The 23165-nt window shown below is 43.2% G+C and overlaps 1 protein-coding gene across 1 annotated transcript in view; it reads right to left on the minus strand.

Annotated features, from left to right (window-relative positions):
• Positions 1 to 2229: 2229 nt before the first annotated feature.
• LOC124047520 (zinc finger CCHC domain-containing protein 24-like) overlaps positions 2230 to 23165 on the minus strand; it is a 62716-nt gene continuing 41780 nt past the window's right edge. Inside the window, exons 3-4 of the mRNA XM_046367821.1 lie at positions 8351 to 8515; positions 2230 to 4082 (exon numbers count right to left, since the gene is read on the minus strand). Of these exons, the coding sequence (XP_046223777.1) occupies positions 3969 to 4082; positions 8351 to 8515 (279 nt within the window). The 3' untranslated portion in view covers positions 2230 to 3968. The remainder of the gene's footprint in view (positions 4083 to 8350; positions 8516 to 23165) is intronic.

Below are 23165 nucleotides of genomic sequence, written 5' to 3' on the forward strand. Positions count from 1 at the left end.
AAAGGCACATTTCCCCGAATAACCTTTCTTTCTGCACTTTTATTAAAGGCACATTTCCCCGAATAACCTTTCTTTCTGCACTTTTATTAAAGGCACATTTCCCCGAATAACCTTTCTTTCTGCACTTTTATTAAAGGCACATTTCCCCGACATTAACGGAGATCTCGGTAAACAGTGCGGATGACCACTCAAGCATAAATTACTTTTAAAAGTGCTATGCGTTTGTTGTTGTTGTTTGTTGTTGTTGTTGTTTGTTGTTGTTGTTTGTTGTTGTTGTTTGTTGTTGTTGTTTGTTGTTGTTTGTTGTTGTTGTTTTTGTTGTTGTTGTTTGTTGTTGTTGTTGTTTGTTGTTGTTGTTTGTTGTTGTTGTTGTTTGTTGTTGTTTGTTGTTGTTGTTGTTGTTGTTTGTTGTTGTTTGTTGTTGTTGTTGTTTGTTGTTGTTTGTTGTTGTTGTTGTTTGTTGACAAACACACCTTTGATGGAATCCCAGCCTATTATTAAGCATATTTGTATTTTATTAAGATGTGAAATGAATGAACACATCTACATAAAGTAAAACCTGAAGTATTACTCAAGTACTAGTACAGGTACAGTTGAAGTCGGAAGTTTACATACATTTTAGCCAAATACATTAATTAAACTCAGTTTTTCACAAATTCCTGACATTTAATCATTTAGTAAAAATTCCCTGTATTAGGTCAGTTAGGATCACCACTTTATTTTAAGAATGTGAAATGTCAGAATAATAGAAGAGAGAATGATTTATTTCAGCCTTTATTTATTTCATTACATTCCCAGTGGGTCAGAAGTTTACATACACTGAATTAGTATTTGGTAGCATTGCCTTTAAATTGTTTCACTTGGGTCAAACGTTTCGGGTAGACTTCCACGAGCATCCCACAATAAGTTGGGTGAATTTTGGCCCATTCCTCCTGACAGAGCTGGTGTAACTGAATCAGGTTTGTAGGCCTCCTTGCTCGCACACTCTTTATCAGTTCTGCCCACAAATGTTCTATGTCAGGGCTTTGTGATGGCCACTCCAATACCTACGTTCTTCAGCTTGCAAGCCTCCCCCTTTTTCCTCCAAACATAACGAAGGTCATTATGGCCAAACAGTTCTATTTTTGTTTCATCAGACCAAAGTACGCTCATCTCCAGGAGACAGAACGCGTCTCCTTCCTGAGTGGTATGACGGCTGTGTGGTCCCATGGTGTTTACACTTGGGTACTATTTTCTGAGGTCTTGGCTGATTTATTTAGATTTTCCCATGATGTCAAGCAAAGAGGCAGTGAGTTTGAAGGTAGACTTTGAAATACATCCACTGATTCACCTCCAATTTACTCAAATGATGTCAATTAGCCTATCAGAAGCTTCTAAAGCCATGGCATCATGGAATTTAACCAAGCTGTTTAAAGGCACAGTCAACTTAGTGTATGTAAACTTCTGACCCACTGGAATTGTGAAAACATAAGTGAAATAATCTGTAAACAATTGTTGGAAAAATGACTTGTGTCATGGACAAAGTTGATGTCCTAACCGACTTGCCAAAAGTATAGTTTGTTAACAAGAAATTTGTAGAGTGGTTGAAAAACAAGTTTTAATTACTCCAATCTAAGTGTATGTAAACTAGTTTTAATTACTCCAATCTAAGTGTATGTAAACTAGTTTTAATTACTCCAATCTAAGTGTATGTAAACATCCCACTTCAACTGTAATAACAAATGACTAAATGAACGAATCCTGTAAACACAGAGGCTGCGTTTAGACAGGCAGCCCAATTTTGATATTTCTTTTCACTAATTGGTCTTTTAACCAATCAGATCACCTCTGAAAAAAGGATTTGACGTAAAAAGATGTGATGTGATTGGTCAAAAGACCTGTCTAAACCCAGCCTAACAGAGGTCACTTAAGCCCCGTTTATACCTGGTTCTCACACGCATCCTTTGTCATGATCTTGTCCACGTTCTGATTGTGTCAACATTTTCAGACAGCTGTAGACGATTAAAAGATGCCACGTCCTGACCACGTCCGGAGGTAGTCGACCATTTAAAATCGTCGGTATCCCCGCCTTCTAAAAATATTTCACAGGTGGCACCATTGACTTACGGCATCAAATTGTGTCTTAAAATAAATAAGCAAATACTATTTTGAAAGAACGGCTGTCAGAATCATGAGGACACAGTGATGGAACCCAGGGAATCAATCTGGACACAATGCGGGACACAGTGGACGGATATGATACATTTTTAATACCATGTGTAGACATATTTTCATAAAATGTGAGCACAATAAGAATGCGGACAACATCAGGACAAAGGATGCTTGTTAAATGGCATGAAGAAAAGGCTAGAGGTACAGCTTAACATTGGGTAGGTAGGCAGGAACTACTACGGCATAAAACACACAACACACACAAGGTTTGGGGTCAATTCCACTTCAATTCAGGAAGTAATTGAATCCTGAAAAGACTTAAGTGAAATGCAATTGTCCCCAATTCACACATGTAGGGAACAGAGAAACAGGTCAAAAACATTTTTATAAACATAATAACAATAACAACAGAGTATTGACGGTTGATCAGACCTATTTTACTGAGATATACACAACACATTAGAGGAGCGTCAACTCTTCATTAACCACTGGAGGGGTAAGTGAGCTTAAGGCAAAGGGAAGTGAACCAGGGAAGTCAACTACAGGCCAGGGAAGTCAACTACAGGCCAAGGAAGTCAACAACAGGCCAGGGAAGTCAACAACAGGCCAGGGAAGTCAACAACAGGCCAGGGAAGTCAACAACAGGCCAGGGAAGTCAACAACAGGCCAGGGAAGTCAACAACGGGCAAGGGAAGTCAACAACGGGCAAGGGAAGTCAACAACGGGCAAGGGAAGTCAACAACAGGCCAGGGAGGTCAACTACAGGACAGAGAAGTCAACAACAGGCCAGGGAAGTCAACAACAGGCCAGGGAAGTCAACAACAGGCCAGGGAAGTCAACTACAGGCAAGGGAAGTCAACTAAAGGCCAGGGAAGTGAACCAGGGAAGTCAACTTAAGGCCAAAGAAGTGAACCAGGGAATTCAACTTAAGGCCAAGGAAGTGAAACAGGGAAGTCAACTACAGGCCAGGGAAGTCAACTACAGGCCAGGGAAGTCAACTACAGGCCAGGGAAGTCAACTACAGGCCAGGGAAGTCAATTACAGGCCATGGAAGTCAACTACAGGCCAGGGAAGTCAACTACAGGCCAGGGAAGTGAACCAGGGAAGTCAACTACAGGCCAGGGAAGTTAACCAGGGAAGTCAAATTAAGGCCAGGGAAGTGAACCAGGGAAGTCAACTTAAGTCCAGGGAAGTCAACTACAGACCAGGGAAGTCAACTACAGGCCAGGGAAGTGAACCAGGGAAGTCAACTACAGGCCAGGGAAGTCAACTACAGGCCAGGGAAGTGAACCAGGGAAGTGAACCAGGGAAGTCAACTAAATACCAGGGAAGTGAAACAGGGAAGTCAACTTAAGGCCAGGGAAGTGAACCAGGGAAGTCAACTGGAGACCAGGGAAGTGAACCAGGGAAGTCAACTACAGGCCAGGGAAGTCAACTACAGGCCAGGGAAGTGAACCAGGGAAGTGAACCAGGGAAGTCAACTAAATACCAGGGAAGTGAAACAGGGAAGTCAACTTAAGGCCAGGGAAGTGAACCAGGGAAGTCAACTGGAGACCAGGGAAGTGAACCAGGGAAGTCAACTACAGGCCAGGGAAGTCAACTACAGGCCAGGGAAGTGAATCAGGGAAGTCAACTACAGGCCAGGGAAGTGAACGTGACTTCGGGGTGAAGTTTACCCTACTGTAGGTAGATATCTAGGATCAGCTTCCCCTCCCCCAGACCTGAACTTAAACATTAGTGTAGAAAATGCTAAACTGACCCAAGATCAGTGTCTAGAGGGCAACTCCATGAACTTGCGGCCAGATAACGACAGGTTATTATTGCACGCGACGACAGTAGTACCCGAGGACCTTGCATTTTTCACACAGGTGCTGTGGGTGCTCCTTGCTCTGGTCTGAAACATCTAACCCATCAGGTTTCTCCAGAGGTCTCTACACAGAGAAACACAGGTAACATTTAAGCTATTAAAAACACAGAGAAACACATTTAACATTAAGCTATTTAAAACACAGAGAAACACAGGTAACATTAAGCTATTTAAAACACAGAGAAACATAGAGAAACTCAGGTAACATTTAGCTATTTAAAACACTGAGAAACACAGGTATCATTAAGCTATTTAAAACACAGAGAAACATAGGTAACATTTAAGCTATTTAAAACACAGAGAAACACAGGTAACATTTAAGCTATTTAAAACACAGAGAAACACAGGTAACATTTAGCTATTTAAAACACAGAGAAACACAGGTATCATTAAGCTATTTAAAACACAGAGAAACACAGGTAACATTAAGCTATTTAAAACACAAAGAAACACAGGTAACATTAAGCTATTTAAAACACAAAAAACACAGATGACATTAAGCTATTTAAAACACAAAGAAACACAGGTAACATTAAGCTATTTAAAACACAGAGAAACACAGGTAACATTAAGCTATTTAAAACACAAAGAAACACAGGTAACATTAAGCTATTTAAAACACAAAGAAACACAGATAACATTAAGCTATTTAAAACACAAAGAAACACAGGTAACATTAAGCTATTTAAAACACAGAGAAACACAGGTAACATTAAGCTATTTAAAACACAGAGAAACACAGGTAACATTAAGCTATTTAAAACACAGAGAAACACAGGTAACGCACTACATTAAGCTGTTTAAAACACAGAGAAACACAGGTAACATTAAGCTATTTAAAACACAGAGAAACACAGGTGACATTAAGCTATTTAAAACACAGAGAAACACAGGTAACATTAAGCTATTTAAAACACAGAGAAACACAGGTGACATTAAGCTATTTAAAACACAGAGAAACACAGGTAACACACTTCACATTAAGCTGTTTAAAACACAGGGAAACACAGGTAACATTAAGCTATTTAAAACACAGAGAAACACAGGTAACACACTTCACATTAAGCTGTTTAAAACACAGAGAAACACAGAGAAACACAGGTAACACACTTTACATTAAGCTGTTTAAAACACATGTAACATGAAGCTGTTTAAAACACAGAGAAACACAGAGAAACACAGGTAACACACTTCACATTAAGCTGTTTAAAACACAGATAAACACAGGTAACATTAAGCTATTTAAAACACAGAGAAACACAGGTAACACACTTCACATGAAGCTGTTTAAAACACAGAGAAACACAGAGAAACACAGAGAAACACAGGTAACATTAAGCTATTTAAAACACAGAGAAACACAGGTAACATGAAGCTGTTTAAAACACAGAGAAACACATGTAACATTAAGCTATTTAAAACACAGAGAAACACAGAGAAACACAGAAAACACAGAGAAACACGGGTAACATGAAGCTGTTTAAAACACAGGTAACATGAAGCTGTTTAAAACACAGGTAACACAGGTAACATTAAGCTATTTAAAACACAGAGAAACACATGTAACATGAAGCTGTTTAAAACACAGAGAAACACAGAGAAACACATGTAACATGAAGCTGTTTAAAACACAGAGAAACACAGGTAACATGAAGCTGTTTAAAACACAGGTAACATGAAGCTGTTTAAAACACAGGTAACATGAAGCTGTTTAAAACACAGGTAACATGAAGCTGTTTAAAACACAGGTAACACAGGTAACATGAAGCTGTTTAAAACACAGAGAAACACAGGTAACGCAGGTAACATGAAGCTGTTTAAAACACAGAGAAACACAGGTAACACAGGTAACACAGGTAACACAGGTAACACAGGTAACACAGGTAACATGAAGCTGTTTAAAACACAGGTAACATGAAGCTGTTTAAAACACAGAGAAACACAGGTAACACACTTTACATTAAGCTGTTTAAAACACATGTAACATGAAGCTGTTTAAAACACAGAGAAACACAGAGAAACACAGGTAACACACTTCACATTAAGCTGTTTAAAACACAGAGAAACACAGGTAACATGAAGCTGTTTAAAACACAGGTAACATGAAGCTGTTTAAAACACAGGTAACATGAAGCTGTTTAAAACACAGGTAACATGAAGAAACACAGGTAACACAGGTAACATGAAGCTGTTTAAAACACAGAGAAACACAGGTAACGCAGGTAACATGAAGCTGTTTAAAACACAGAGAAACACAGGTAACACAGGTAACACAGGTAACACAGGTAACACAGGTAACATGAAGCTGTTTAAAACACAGGTAACATGAAGCTGTTTAAAACACAGAGAAACACAGGTAACACACTTTACATTAAGCTGTTTAAAACACATGTAACATGAAGCTGTTTAAAACACAGAGAAACACAGAGAAACACAGGTAACACACTTCACATTAAGCTGTTTAAAACACAGAGAAACACAGGTAACATTAAGCTATTTAAAACACAGAGAAATACAGGTAACACACTTCACATTAAGCTGTTTAAAACACAGAGAAACACAGAGAAACACACTTTACATTAAGCTGTTTAAAACACATGTAACATGAAGCTGTTTAAAACACAGAGAAACACAGAGAAACACAGGTAACATTAAGCTATTTAAAACACAGAGAAACACAGGTAACATGAAGCTGTTTAAAACACAGAGAAACACAGAGAAACACAGAGAAACACATGTAACATTAAGCTATTTAAAACACAGAGAAACACAGAGAAACACAGAGAAACACAGAGAAACACAGGTAACATGAAGCTGTTTAAAACACAGGTAACATGAAGCTGTTTAAAACACAGGTAACACAGGTAACATTAAGCTATTTAAAACACAGAGAAACACATGTAACATGAAGCTGTTTAAAACACAGAGAAACACAGAGAAACACATGTAACATGAAGCTGTTTAAAACACAGAGAAACACAGGTAACATGAAGCTGTTTAAAACACAGGTAACATGAAGCTGTTTAAAACACAGGTAACATGAAGCTGTTTAAAACACAGGTAACATGAAGCTGTTTAAAACACAGGTAACACAGGTAACACAGGTAACATGAAGCTGTTTAAAACACAGAGAAACACAGGTAACGCAGGTAACATGAAGCTGTTTAAAACACAGAGAAACACAGGTAACACAGGTAACATGAAGCTGTTTAAAACACAGGTAACATGAAGCTGTTTAAAACACAGAGAAACACAGGTAACACAGGTAACATGAAGCTGTTTAAAACACAGTGAAACACAGGTAACACAGGTAACACAGGTAACATGAAGCTGTTTAAAACACAGTGAAACACAGGTAACACAGGTAACACAGGTAACATGAAGCTGTTTAAAACACAGGTAACATGAAGCTGTTTAAAACACAGAGAAACACAGGTATCATTAAGCTGTTTAAAACACAGAGAAACACAGGTAACATGAAGCTGTTTAAAACACAGGTAACATGAAGCTGTTTAAAACACAGGTAACACAGGTAACATGAAGCTGTTTAACACACAGGTAACACAGGTAACATGAAGCTGTTTAAAACACAGTGTATTCAACCTTTTATGTATCCAGGTCCCATTGACGTTAGAGGACCTCTTTTACAAGGGAGTGGCCACCGATATTTATTTTTATTTTTTTCTCCCCAATTTCGTGGTATCCAATTGTTAGTAGTTACTATCTTGTCTCATCGCTACAACTCCCGTACGGGCTCGGGAGAGACGAAGGTCGAGAGCCATGCATCCGCCGAAACACAACCCAACCAAGCCGCACTGCTTCTTAACACAGTGCGTATCCAACCCGGAAGCCAGCCGGAAGCCAGCCGCACCAATGTGTGAGGAAACACCGTACACCTAGCGACCTGGTCAGCGTGCACTGCGACCGGCCCGCCGCAGGAGTCACTAGTGCGCGATGAGACAAGGATATCCCTACCGGCCAAACCCTCCCTAACTCGGACCACGCTGGGCCAATTGTGCATCTCTCCATGGACCTCCCGGTCGCGGCCTGCGATGCAGTGCCTTAGACTACTGCGCCACCCGGGAGGCCCAGCCACCGATATTTATAGGGTTTATAAAACGGTGAATTATTAGTTTATAATGTTTATAAATCAGTAATAAACACTTCAAAGTTACACAATCAGTTGAAATAATGTCCTTGAGACAATAGAACAATTGGATGGAGGTAGGTCATGGTAGCCTGGTCTTATATGTAGGCCTATATGCAAGACAACACAAACAGATCTGGGACCAGGCTAATATCATGGATAATAAACCAAATGGAAGTATTCACCTGCTTGTGAGGGTAAACGTTGATGTGGCACTTGATACATTCTTGTCCCATGTTGGCCCAGGAGTTCCCACTCATCCACTTCCTCTTGCATTTAGGGCACTTGTATTCCCCGAAACATCTCTTCTTGCCCTGATATGGGGTCTGGCCTTCCCCTTTCGGCCGAGCCTGGAGACAAAGCATATAGAAGCATTGCACTGAATTTACAGATGAAACAACATCAACTAGTCATATTTCATTTTAGTATACAGAGAGAAGTCTCTGTGCTCAGCAGGCCCTCTACATCCAGGTGCTGCTTTTGGCAGATACAGCAAGTACCCAGAAACACAGTGTAAACAACTGCAAACTGTTAAAAAATTTAAAAAACGCAGACCGACCTTCACTTCTATTTATTTGTAATTTGCCGTGAATCAACTAACAATGTTTCACATACGACTATCTTCGGTGTCACTGAATGACAGTGGCAATACGACACTGACAATGGTCTTACATTTTAGCAGCCACTCTTATCAAGAGTGACTCGTAGGAAAGTTAAGTGCCTTGCTCAAGAGCACATCAACATATTTTTCACCTAGTCGGGTCAGGGATTCCAACCAGCGACATTTCAGTTTCTGGCCCAAATCGCTTAACCGCTACCTGCTATCTTGACTCGAGGTGACGTTACGACCACTGGTCTTGACTCTAGGTGGGTCTTGACTCCAGGTGATGACGAACACTGACCACTGGTCTTGACTCTAGGTGGGTCTTGACTCTAGGTGACGTTACGACCACTGACCACTGGTCTTGACTCTAGGTGACATTACGACCACTGACCGCGGTCTTGACTCTAGGTGGGTCTTGACTCTAGGTGGGTCTTGACTCTAGGTGACATTACGACCACTGACCACTGGTCTTGACTCTAGGTGGGTCTTGACTCTAGGTGACGTTATGACCACTGACCACTGGTCTTGACTCTAGGTGGGTCTTGACTCCAGGTGATGTGACGACCACTGACCACTGGTCTTGACTCTAGGTGGGTCTTGACTCTAGGTGACGTTACAACCACTGACCACTGGTCTTGACTCTAGGTGGGTCTTGACTCTAGGTGGGTCTTGAATCTAGGTGGGTCTTGACTCTAGGTAACGTTACGACCACTGACTGCGGTCTTGACTCCAGGTGACATTACGACCACTGACCACTGGTCTTGACTCTAGCTGACGTGACGACCACTGACCACTGGTCTTGACTCTAGGTTACATTACGACCACTGACCACTGGTCTTGACTCAAGGTGATGTGACGATCACTGACCACTGGTCTTGACTCTAGGTGGGTCTTGACTCTAGGTGACGTTACGACCACTGACCACGGTCTTGACTCCAGGTGACGTTACGACCACTGACCACTGGTCTTGACTCTAGGTGACGTGACGACCACTGACCACTGGTCTTGACTCTAGGTGGGTCTTGACTCTAGGTGGGTCTTGACTCTAGGTGGGTCTTGACTATAGGTGACGTGACGACCACTTACCACTGATCTTGACTCTAGATGGGTCTTGACTCTAGGTGGGTCTTGACTCTAGGTGGGTCTTGACTCTAGGTAACGTTACAACCACTGACTGCGGTCTTGACTCCAGGTGACATTACGACCACTGACCACTGGTCTTGACTCTAGGTGACGTGACGACCACTGACCACTGGTCTTGACTCTAGGTGGGTCTTGACTCTAGATGACGTTACGACCACTGACCACTGGTCTTGACTCTAGGTGACATTACGACCACTGACCACTGGTCTTGACTCTAGGTGACATGACGACCACTGACCACTGGTCTTGACTCTAGGTGACATGACGACCACTGACCACTGGTCTTGACTCTAGGTGGGTCTTGACTCTAGGTGACGTTACGACCACTGACCACGGTCTTGACTCCAGGTGACGTTACGACCACTGACCACTGGTCTTGACTCTAGGTGACGTGACGACCACTGACCACTGGTCTTGACTCTAGGTGGGTCTTGACTCTAGGTGGGTCTTGACTCTAGGTGGCGTGACGACCACTGACCACTGGTCTTGACTCTAGGTGGGTCTTGACTCTAGGTGGGTCTTGACTATAGGTGAAGTGACGACCACTTACCACTGGTCTTGACTCTAGGTGGGTCTTGACTCTAGGTGGGTCTTGACTCTAGGTGGGTCTTGACTCTAGGTGACGTGACGACCACTGACCACTGGTCTTGACTCTAGGTGGGTCTTGACTCTAGGTGGGTCTTGACTCTAGGTGACGTGACGACCACTGACCACTGGTCTTGACTCTAGGTGGGTCTTGACTATAGGTGAAGTGACAACCACTGACCACTGGTCTTGACTCTAGGTGGGTCTTGACTCCAGGTGACGTGACAACCACTGACCACTGGTCTTGACTCTAGGTGGGTCTTGACTCCAGGTGACGTGACAACCACTAACCACTGGTCTTGACTCTAGGTGGGTCTTGACTCTAGGTGGGTCTTGACTCTAGGTGACGTGACGACCACTGACCACTGGTCTTGACTCCAGGTGACGTGACGACCACTGACCACTGGTCTTGACTCCAGGTGGGTCTTGACTCTAGGTGACGTTACGACCACTGACCACGGTCTTGACTCCAGGTGACGTTACGACCACTGACCACTGGTCTTGACTCTAGGTGACGTGACGACCACTGACCACTGGTCTTCACTCTAGGTGGGTCTTGACTCTAGGTGACGTTACGACCACTGACCACGGTCTTGACTCCAGGTGACGTTACGACCACTGACCACTGGTCTTGACTCCAAGTGGGTCTTGACTCTAGGTGGGTCTTGACTCTAGGTGACGTGACGACCACTGACCACTGGTCTTGACTCTAGGTGGGTCTTGACTCAAGGTGGGTCTTGACTCTAGGTGGGTCTTGACTCTAGGTGACGTGACGACCACTGACCACTGGTCTTGACTCTAGGTGGGTCTTGACTCTAGGTGGGTCTTGACTATAGGTGAAGTGACAACCACTGACCACTGGTCTTGACTCTAGGTGGGTCTTGACTCCAGGTGACGTGACAACCACTGACCACTGGTCTTGACTCTAGGTGGGTCTTGACTCCAGGTGACGTGACAACCACTGACCACTGGTCTTGACTCTAGGTGGGTCTTGACTCCAGGTCCCACTGACCACTGGTCTTGACTCTAGGTTTAGTCTTGACTCTAGGTGACGTTACGAACCACTGACCACTGGTCTTGACTCCAGGTGACGTGACGACCACTGACCACTGGTCTTGACTCTAGGTGGGTCTCGACTCTCGGTGGGTCTTGACTCTAGGTGACGTGAGATGACCACTGGTCTTGACTCTAGGTGGGTCTTGACTCTAGGTGGTTCTTGTCTCTAGGTTGACCACTGGTCTTGACTCTAGGTGGGTCTTGACTCTTGAGTTAGACCACTGACCACGGTCTTGACTCCAGGTGATAACCACTGACCACTGGTCTTGACTCTAGGTGGGTCTTGACTCTAGGTGGGTCTTGACTCTAGGTTACGTGACGACCACTGACCACTGGTCTTGACTCTAGGTGGGTCTTGACTCTAGGTGACGTTACGACCACTGACCACTGGTCTTGACTCTTGGTCCACATATTGTATATTTAGAAATACCTTACATTGCCAAATGCACATAATGTGTATCAATCCAATCGCCTCCTATCACTTTAGCAGGGAGGAGATAACATATTGGGTTTCTCAACTTTAGCAGGGAGGAGATAACATATTGGGTTTCTCAACTTTAGCAGGAGGAGATAACATATTGGGGTTCTCAACTTTAGCAGGGAGAAGATAACATATTGTGTTTCTCAACTTTAGCAGGGAGGAGATAACATATTGGGTTTCTGTGGAGCATTGCCAGCTCAAATCACTGAAGCAGAATTATGAGCAGATTTGATAACAGCCTCGTCGGTGGTTAAGATGAAGGGAAAAGCAGTTCATAATCACATTGAATGTTGGTCAAAGTTTCTGTCAAACTGCATAATGAGAAATAAGGCAGTATCCCCGATGGACCACTATTCACTATATAGAGCACTACTTCTGACCAGAGTCCTATGGACCACTATTCACTATATAGATCACTACTTCTGACCAGAGTCCTATGGACCCCTATTCACTATATAGAGCACTACTTCTGACCAGAGTCCTATGGACCCCTATTCACTATATATATCACTACTTCTGACCAGAGTCCTATGGACCCCTATTCACTATATAGAGCACTAATTCTGACCAGAGTCCTATGGACCACTATTCACTATATAGAACACTACTCAAAGTGAGTTCTTATAGAACATGAAGTGAGTTCCAATAGAACAAGGAGTGAGTTCCAAAAGAACAAGAAGTGAGTTCCAATAGAACATGAAGTGAGTTCCTATAGAACATGAAGTGAGTTCCTATAGAACATGAAGTGAGTTCCTATAGAACATTAAGTGAGTTCCAAAAGAACAAGAAGTGAGTTCCAAAAGAACAAGGTGTGAGTTCCTATAGAACAAGGAGTGAGTTCCTATAGAACAAGGAGTGAGTTCCTATAGAACAAGGAGTGAGTTCCTATAGAACATGAAGTGAGTTCCTATAGAACAAGGAGTGAGTTCCTATAGAACATGAAGTGAGTTCCTTTAGAACATGAAGTGAGTTCCTATAGAACATGAAGTGAGTTCCTATAGAACATGAAGTGAGTTCCTATAGAACATGAAGTGAGTTCCAATAGAACATGAAGTGAGTTCCTATAGAACATGAAGTGAGTTCCAATAGAACAAGGAGTGAGTTCCTATAGAACAAGGAGTGACTTCCTATAGAACATGAAGTGAGTTCCTATAGAACATGAAGTGAGTTCCTATAGAACATGAAGTGAGTTCCTATAGAACATGAAGTGAGTTCCTATAGAACATGAAGTGAGTTCCTTTAGAACATGAAGTGAGTTCCTATAGAACATGAAGTGAGTTCCTATAGAACATGAAGTGAGTTCCTATAGAACATGAAGTGAGTTCCTATAGAACATGAAGTGAGTTCCTATAGAACATGAAGTGAGTTCCTATAGAACATGAAGTGAGTTCCTATAGAACATGAAGTGAGTTCCTATAGAACATGAAGTGAGTTCCTATAGAACATGAAGTGAGTTCCTATAGAACATGAAGTGAGTTCCTATAGAACATGAAGTGAGTTCCTATAGATCATGAAGTGAGTTCCTATAGAACATGAAGTGAGTTCCTATAGAACATGAAGTGAGTTCCAATAGAACATAAAGTGAATTCCTATAGAACATGTAGTTCTCTAGTTCTATGGAGTGTTCTATGGTCCAGCTATGCTCCCTGAGGAGCATAGCGGAGGCCCAGCCCAGTGATGGACCAATCACAGCCCTCCTCCTCTACAGGACACATACCTCAGCCTCTCTGTCATCCTTCCCTCCCAGCTGGCCTCTGTCGGCCAATCAGGACTTGGGGTGGGGGGAGGGGGGGGGAGGAAATCAACCCCAGATGAGCTTCACTCCACTTGTATAACTGGAGAAAAATCCTAAACCCAACATAAAGAAATTATTTCAACATCGACTGGTTTAAATTAAAAACACCCCTTTGGAGGTTAAAGGAGGTTGGGGCAACCAGCCAAATGACATTGATCTGTTGTCATTAGGACTCCCTCAGAGCAGAGACAAACCTTTCTAGGAATGAATATGAGTGTTGGCTTTTCTGCAGCCATGTATCACAGTAACAGTGAATATATTTCAAAATGTGATTAAATACATTGTACCCAACTTTTTCAATACATTTATCCATCCAACACTTTGCATTCCATATCCAAACTCCAAGAAGAGTCCCCTTGTTGTTCTGATGCCAGGCGCTGTCTGTAGTTAGTGATGATGGCATGTATCCTATCTCACCACTCTCTCATCAGCCCAGTTACAGTCTGCGTCCCAAATGGTACCGTATCCCCTATAGGGTTCCATTTGGAGGGAATAGGGTTCCATTTGGAGGGAATAGGGTTCCATTTGGAGGGAATAGGGTTCCATTTGGAGGGAATAGGGTTCCATTTGGAGGGAATAGGGTTGATTTGGAGGGAATAGGGTTTATTTGGAAGGAATAGGGTTCCATTAGGAGGGAATAGGGTTCATGTGGGAGGAATAGGGTTCATTTGGAGGGAATAGGGTTCATTTGGGAGGAATAGGGTTCATTTGGGAGGAATAGGGTTCATTTGGGAGGAATAGGGTTCATTTGGGAGGAATAGGGTTCATTTGGAGGGAATAGGTTCATTTGGGAGGAATAGGGTTCATTTGGGAGGAATAGGGTTCATTTGGGAGGAATAGGGTTCATTTGGGAGGAATAGGGTTGATTTGGAGGGAATAGGGTTCCATTTGGAGGGAATAGGGTTCCATTTGGAGGGAATAGGGTTCATTTGGGAGGAATAGGGTTCATTTGGGAGGAATAGGGTTCATTTGGAGGGAATAGGGTTCATTTGGGAGGAATAGGGTTCATTTGGGAGGAATAGGGTTCATTTGGGAGGAATAGGGTTCATTTGGGAGGAATAGGGTTCATTTGGGGAATAGGATTCATTTGGAGGGAATAGGGTTCATTTGGGAGGAATAGGGTTCATTTGGAGGGAATAGGGTTCATTTGGAGGGAATAGGGTTCATTTGGGAGGAATAGGGTTCATTTGGATGGAATAGGGTTCATTTGGAGGGAATAGGGTTCATTTGGAGGGAATAGGGTTCATTTGGGAGGAATAGGGTTCATTTGGAAGGAATAGGGTTCATTTGGGAGGAATAGGGTTCATTTGGATGGAATAGGGTTCATTTGGAGGGAATAGGGTTCATTTGGGAGGAATAGGGTTCATTTGGGAGGAATAGGATTTAGGGAATAGGGTTCATTTGGAGGGGGTTCAATAGGGTTCATTTGGAGGAATAGGGTTCATTTGGGAGGAATGGTTCATTTGGGAGGAATAGGGTTCATTTGGGAGGAATAGGATTCATAGGGTTCATTTGGAAGGAATAGGGTTCATTTGGGGGAATAGGATTTGGGATAGGGTTCATTTGGAGGGAATGGAATAGGGTTCATTTGGAGGAATAGGGTTCATTTGGAGGGAATAGGGTTCATTTGGAGGGAATAGGGTTCATTTGGAGGGAATAGGGTTCATTTGGAGGGAATAGGGTTCATTTGGAGGGAATAGGGTTCATTTGGGACAGCCCAGAGAGAGAGAAAGAGCCATGATCTTCCTGCTGCCGGAGGAAACAGCTTTCCCTCCACACAGCAAAACACACAGTGTCACACATATGGTGTCAAAGAGCACTGCACACTTCACAGTTTCCACCCGGTCCAACGAAGCGCATGGCACGGCCAGGGACAACTGGTGAAAGACGCACAAAAGCTGACAAGAGACAATCTCTTAAAATGTCCTGAGAGCAATCGGATGGCTACAGTGTTTTATAACCTGTGTCGGATAAATGAAGATCTCCTCAAACAGTAGCTAAGGTTTCCATCCAATTAGCGACAGATTTTCATGCAAATATTCAAGAATATGCTAATTTCCCCACCTGTGGTGTGTTTCTACCAAGCGGACTTGTTGGACGATGTAGTGAACACATACTTTTTCGCTTAAGTTTTCATGCACCGAATAATAATCAAAAAATTAAAAATGTGTTTTCAATCGCATTTTCAACTCTACTGAGAGTTTTGTCACAAACACTGTTGCGTTAAATCTGTCTACTCTGGTCTTGGCACGTGTGCTCTAGCCAACAGCTCACAGATACAGTAGGCTGTGAGGGGAGGCTACTCTACATGATGAGATTATTATGGATAAGAGCAAGAATTTTATTTGTCAAAATGGCAGCCAAGCATCGATCATCGTGTCACCATGAATAAGACCCTGGATATTTATTGTAAATCAGCATCAAGCTCGTCACCGTAAACTTTCACCCCTATATTCACCCCTTTCACCCCCCTGTGAAGTTCATCATAACTTATTTCATCTGTAGCCTAATAAACTGCATGGTTTCCTGAGTCGTAGTGGGACGACCACACAACACATCTGTAGCCTAATAAACTGCATGGTTTCCTGAGTCGTAGTGGGACGACCACACAACAGATCTGTAGCCTAATAAACTGCATGGTTTCCTGAGTCGTAGTGGGACGACCACACAACAGATCTGTAGCCTAATAAACTGCATGGTTTCCTGAGTCGTAGTGGGACGACCACACAACAGATCTGTAGCCTAATAAACTGCATGGTTTCCTGAGTCGTAGTGGGACGACCACACAACAGATCTGTAGCCTAATAAACTGCATGGTTTCCTGAGTCGTAGTGGGACGACCACACAACAGATCTGTAGTCTAATAAACTGCATGGTTTCCTGAGTCGTAGTGGGACGACCACACAACAGATCTGTAGCCTAATAAACTGCATGGTTTCCTGAGTCGTAGTGGGACGACCACACAACACATCTGTAGTCTAATAAACTGCATGGTTTCCTGAGTCGTAGTGGGACGACCACACAACAGATCTGTAGCCTAATAAACTGCATGGTTTCCTGAGTCGTAGTGGGACGACCACACAACAGATCTGTAGCCTAATAAACTGCATGGTTTCCTGAGTCGTAGTGGGACGACCACACAACACATCTGTAGTCTAATAAACTGCATGGTTTCCTGTGTCGTAGTGGGACGACCACACAACACATCTGTAGTCTAATAAACTGCATGGTTTCCTGTGTCGTAGTGGGACGACCACACAACAGATCTGTAGCCTAATAAACTGCATGGTTTCCTGAGTCGTAGTGGGACGACCACACAACAGATCTGTAGCCTAATAAACTGCATGGTTTCCTGAGTCGTAGTGGGACGACCACACAACAGATCTGTAGCCTAATAAACGGCATGGTTTCCTGAGTCGTAGTGGGACGACCACACAACACATCTGTAGCCTAATAAACTGCATGGTTTCCTGAGTCGTAGTGGGACGACCACACAACAGATCTGTAGCCTAATAAACGGCATGGTTTCCTGAGTCGTAGTGGGACGACCACACAACAGATCTGTAGCCTAATAAACTGCATGGTTTCCTGAGTCGTAGTGGGACGACCACACAACAGATCTGTAGCCTAATAAACTGCATGGTTTCCTGAGTCGTAGTGGGACGACCACACAACAGATCTGTAGCCTAATAAACGGCATGGTTTCCTGTGTCGTAGTGGGACGACCACACAACAGATCTGTAGCCTAATAAACGGCATGGTTTCCTGTGTCGTAGTGGGACGACCACACAACAGATCTGTAGCCTAATAAACTGCGTGGTTTCCTGAGTCGTAGTGGGACGACCACACAACACATCAAATCAAATTGTATTAGTCACATGCGCCAAATACAAACATTGTAGACCTCACAGTGAAATGCTTTACTGACGAGCTCCTAATCAACAATGCAGTTCAGAAAAATAACCTGAATAAGAATAAGAAATTAAAGTAAAAAGTAGTTAAAGAGCAGTACAAAGATCTGTAGCCTAATAACAAGATATACAGGGGTTTCCTGAGTCAATGTGGAGGCTATACAACACATCAAATCAAATTGTATATCACAGGGGCCCGGTACAAAGTCAATGTGACCTCACAGTGAAATGCTTTACTGGTACAGAGTCAATCAGACTATATGCAGTTCAAAAAAATAACCTGAATAAGAATAAGAAATTAAAGTAAAAAGTAGTTAAAGAGCAGTAGTAAAATAACAATAGCGAAGCAAATAACAAGATATACAGGGGGTACCGGTACAGAGTCAATGTGGAGGCTATATACAGGTACAGAGGTGGAGACTATATACAGGTGTTACAGAGTCAATGTGGAGACTATATACAGGGGGTACCGGTACAGAGTCAATGTGGAGGCTATATACAGGGTGTTACGGTACAGAGTCAATATGGAGGCTATATACAGGGGTTACCGGTACAGAGTCAATGTGGAGGCTATATACAGGGGGTACCGGTACAGAGTCAATGTGGAGGCTATATACAGGGGGTAACGGTACAGAGTCAATGTGGAGGCTATATACAGTGGGGTACCGGTACAGAGTCAATGTGGAGACTATATACAGGGGTACCAGTACAGAGTCAATGTGGAGGTTATATACAGGGGGTACCGGTACAGAGTCAATGTAGAGACTATATACAGGGGTACCAGTACAGAGTCAATGTGGAGGCTATATACAGGGGGCACCAGTACAGAGTCAATGTGGAGGCTATATACAGGGGGTACCGGTACAGAGTCAATGTGGAGGCTATATACAGGGGGGTAACGGTACAGAGTCAATGTGGAGACTATATACAGGGTATTACGGTACAGAGTCAATGTGGAGACTATATACAGGGTGTTACGGTACAGAGTCAATGTGGAGACTATATACAGGGGGTACCGGTACAGAGTCAATGTGGAGGCTATATACAGGGTATTACGGTACAGAGTCAATGTGGAGACTATATACAGGGTGTTACGGTACAGAGTCAATGTGGAGACTATATACAGGGGGTACCGGTACAGAGTCAATGTGGAGACTATATACAGGGTGTTACGGTACAGAGTCAATGTGGAGGCTGTATACAGGGTATTACAGTACAGAGTCAATGTGGAGGCTATATACAGGGTATTACGGTACAGAGTCAATGTGGAGGCTATATACAGGGGGTACCGGTACAGAGTCAATGTGGAGGCTATATACAGGGTATTACGGTACAGAGTCAATGTGGAGACTATATACAGGGTGTTATGGTACAGAGTCAATGTGGAGACTATATACAGGGGGTACCGGTACAGAGTCAATGTGGAGACTATATACAGGGTGTTACGGTACAGAGTCAATATGGAGGCTATATACAGGGTATTACGGTACAGAGTCAATGTGGAGGCTATATACAGGGGGTACCGGTACAGAGTCAATGTGGAGGCTATATACAGGGGGTACCAGTACAGAGTCAATGTGGAGGCTATATACAGGGGGTACCGGTACAGAGTCAATGTGGAGGCTATATACAGGGGGTACCAGTACAGAGTCAATGTAGAGACTATATACAGGGGGTACCAGTACAGAGTCAATATAGAGACTATATACAGGGGGTACCAGTACAGAGTCAATGTGGAGGCTATATACAGGGGGCACCAGTACAGAGTCAATGTGGAGGCTATATACAGGGGGTACCGGTACAGAGTCAATGTGGAGGCTATATACAGGGGGTACCGGTACAGAGTCAATGTGGAGGCTATATACAGGGGGTACCAGTACAGAGTCAATGTAGAGACTATATACAGGGGGTACCGGTACAGAGTCAATGTGGAGGCTATATACAGGGGGTACCGGTACAGAGTCAATGTGGAGGCTATATACAGGGGTTACCGGTACAGAGTCAATGTGGAGGCTATATACAGGGGGTACCGGTACAGAGTCAATGTGGAGGCTATATACAGGCTGTAACGGTACAGAGTCAATGTGGAGGCTATATACAGGGGGTACCGGTACAGAGTCAATGTGGAGGCTATATACAGGTGGTTACGATACAGAGTCAATGTGGAGGCTATATACAGGGGGTACCGGTACAGAGTCAATGTGGAGGCTATATACAGGGGGGTACCGGTACAGAGTCAATGTGGAGGCTATATACAGGGGGTAACGGTACAGAGTCAATGTGGAGGCTATATACAGGGGGTACCAGTACAGAGTCAATGTGGAGGCTATATACAGGGGGCACCGGTTAGTTGAGGTAATACAGTGGGGCAAAACAGTATTTAGTCAGCCACCAATTGTGCAAGTTCTCCCACTTAAAAAAGATGAGAGAGGCCTGTAATTTTCATCATAGGTACACTTCAACTATGACAGACAAAATGAGAAAAAGAAATCCAGAAAATCACATTGTAGGATTTTTAATGAATTTATTTGCAAATTATGGTGGAAAATAAGTATTATTATTTTTATATTATTATTTTTATATTTTTATTATTATTATTATTATTATTATTATTATTATTATTATTATTATTATTATTATTATTATTATTATATAAGTATAGCTTAGCATCTGCTTCATCTGACCACTTTTTAATTGATTTAGTCACGGGTGCTTCCTGCTTTAATTTTTTGCTTTTAGCAGGAATCAAGAGGATAGAATTATGGTCAGATTTGCCAAATGGAGGGAAAGCTTTGTGTGCATCTCTGTGTGTGGAGTACAGGTGGTCCAGAGTTTTTCTTCATCTGGTTGCACATTTAACTTGCTGATAGAAATTTGGAGAAACTGATTTAAGTTTCCCTGCATTAAAGTCCCCGGCCACTAGGAGCGCCACCTCTTTTCCTGTTTGCTTATGGCGGAATGCAGCACAATGAGTGCTGTTTTAGTGCCAGCATCGGTCTGTGGTGGTATGTAGACAGTTACGAAAAATACAGATGAAAAATCTCTTATATCAACATTTCCACCTCCTTTTTCTCCAATAATGAATTTTACAGATACAAAAAGATCACACCATGTCGCACGATCAAATTATCTGTCACCATTTATAAAATTGTACTGAAACTTCCTGTTTCCAACTTCCTGTTTCCATCAAACTGTGGAAAAACTGTGGATGGAAACGTGGTCAGAGATAACTTGAAATAAGCCTGCTAACATTTGACATATCGTCTTCTAAATATGAGCGATGTATAGCTTATTTGGCATAATGTAATAGGTATCAACTTGATAAATCTGGTTTTCTTTAGCAACGACAGAAGACTATTTTGGAAACGTTATTTGATAAGCGGCAGGTAGCCTAGTGGTTAGAGTGTAGGGACGGTAGGTAGCCTAGTGGTTAGAGTGTAGGGACGGCAGGTAGCCTAGTGGTTAGAGTGTAGGGACGGCAGGTAGCCTAGTGGTTAGAGTGTAGGGACGGCAGGTAGCCTAGTGGTTAGAGTGTAGGGACGGCAGGTAGCCTAGTGGTTAGAGTGTAGGGACGGCAGGTAGCCTAGTGGTTAGAGTGTAGGGACGGCAGGTAGCCTAGTGGTTAGAGTGTAGGGGCGGCAGGTAGCCTAGTGGTTAGAGTGTAGGGACGGCAGGTAGCCTAGTGGTTAGTGTAGGGATGGCAGGTAGCCTAGTGGTTAGAGTGTAGGGACGGCAGGTAGCCTAGTGGTTAGAGTGTAGAGGAGGCAGGGTAGCCTAGTGGTTAGAGTGTAGGGTCGGCTGGTAGCCTAGTGGTTAGAGTGTAGGGTCGGCTGGTAGCCTAGTGGTTAGAGTGTAGGGTCGGCTGGTAGCCTAGTGGTTAGAGTGTAGGGACGGAAGGTAGCCTAGTGGTTAGAGTGTAGGGACGGCAGGTAGACTAGTGGTTAGAGTGTAGGGACGGCAGGTAGCCTAGTGGTTAGAGCGTTGGACTAGTAACCGAAAGGTTGCAAGTTCAAATCCCCGAGCTGACAAGGTAAAAAGCTGTCGTTCTGCCCCTGAACAAGGCAGTTAACCCACTGTTCCTAGGCCGTCATTGAAAATAAGAATTTGTTCTTAACTGACTTGCCTCGTGAAATAAAGATAATAAAAAGGCAACATCTCAAATATTATTTTTTTCTCTGCTTGGAGATCAGAAAGAAACCAAACCAGATGTACGTATAAATCAAAAGCTTGACTGACTGCTTGACTGACTGCTTGGCTGACTGCTTGACTGACTGCTTGACTGACTGCTTGACTGACTGCTTGACTGACTGCTTGGCTGACTGCTTGGCTGACTGCTTGACTGACTGCTTGACTGACTGCTTGGCTGACTGCTTGGCTGACTGCTTGGCTGACTGCTTGGCTGACTGCTTGACTGACTGCTTGACTGACTGCTTGACTGACTTGCTTGGTTCGAACATGTAACATGCTTCAACTTGGGAACATGAGGCGTCATTCATTCTGTTATTAACAAACTGCTCTGACGCTTCAAAGAGCACACAGGGAAACAACACACACAAGATGCAGAAACCTTGACGAATGCAACAAAACTCCCAAGTCCTTCTAAAACCGAAGCGATACAGACAAGGGCGAGTCCTTTCTCAACTACAGCAGCAGACAGATTTGTTTCTTCAGTGGATGGTCGGAGGTCTGGAACATAATTGCAAATAATTTGTAGACTGCAAACAGATATAATATTTGAGTAAAACTATAATTTTAAACCGGTCTTCTTCGTTTGGTGCCTAATGTACAGAACCATGGCCCACTTCCTTATTCCTGCCTGGTGAGAGAAAGGGCCTGGCCCCCTGGAGGTTGGCTCCCTCAGCATCTGGGAACCATCATGATAAACAATGGTCTCTCTCTCTCTGTCTCTCTGTCTCTCTCTCTCTCTCTCTCTCTCTCTCTCTCTCTCTCTCTCTCTCTCTCTCTCTCTCTCTCTCTCTCTCTCTCTCTCTCTCTCTCTCTCTCTCTCTCTCTCTCTCTCTCTCTCTCTCTCTCTCTCTCTCTCTCTCTCTCTCTCTCTCTCTCTCTCGTACTTGATCAAATGTGTTATTTGTATATTTAAAGTTTTCTAAAAAATCTCAAAACAACAGATTGGCTCTTAGGGATTAAGAGCATTTATATTTTGAGAATCACAATACGTCACTTGTGGGTAGTGCCAATAAAATAGCTATAACATATGGCCATGAGCACCCTTGGGACAAATACACACTCCAGTAAACCTGATGTATCTTATATGCTTTGTGTTCATGGGAAGACATACAAACAGTATTACCTAGGTAACCAACTGACCTCCCACCTGAACCAGATGATAAGTCCACAATGACTAAAGTCCTCCTTCTCTCTACCTTTTCAATGCCTCTTGGTACTCTATGGACTGGTTTCCCGG

Source organism: Oncorhynchus gorbuscha, linkage group LG11, assembly GCF_021184085.1.
Source record: "Oncorhynchus gorbuscha isolate QuinsamMale2020 ecotype Even-year linkage group LG11, OgorEven_v1.0, whole genome shotgun sequence".
In the NCBI taxonomy this organism is placed as follows: Eukaryota; Metazoa; Chordata; class Actinopteri; order Salmoniformes; family Salmonidae; genus Oncorhynchus; species Oncorhynchus gorbuscha.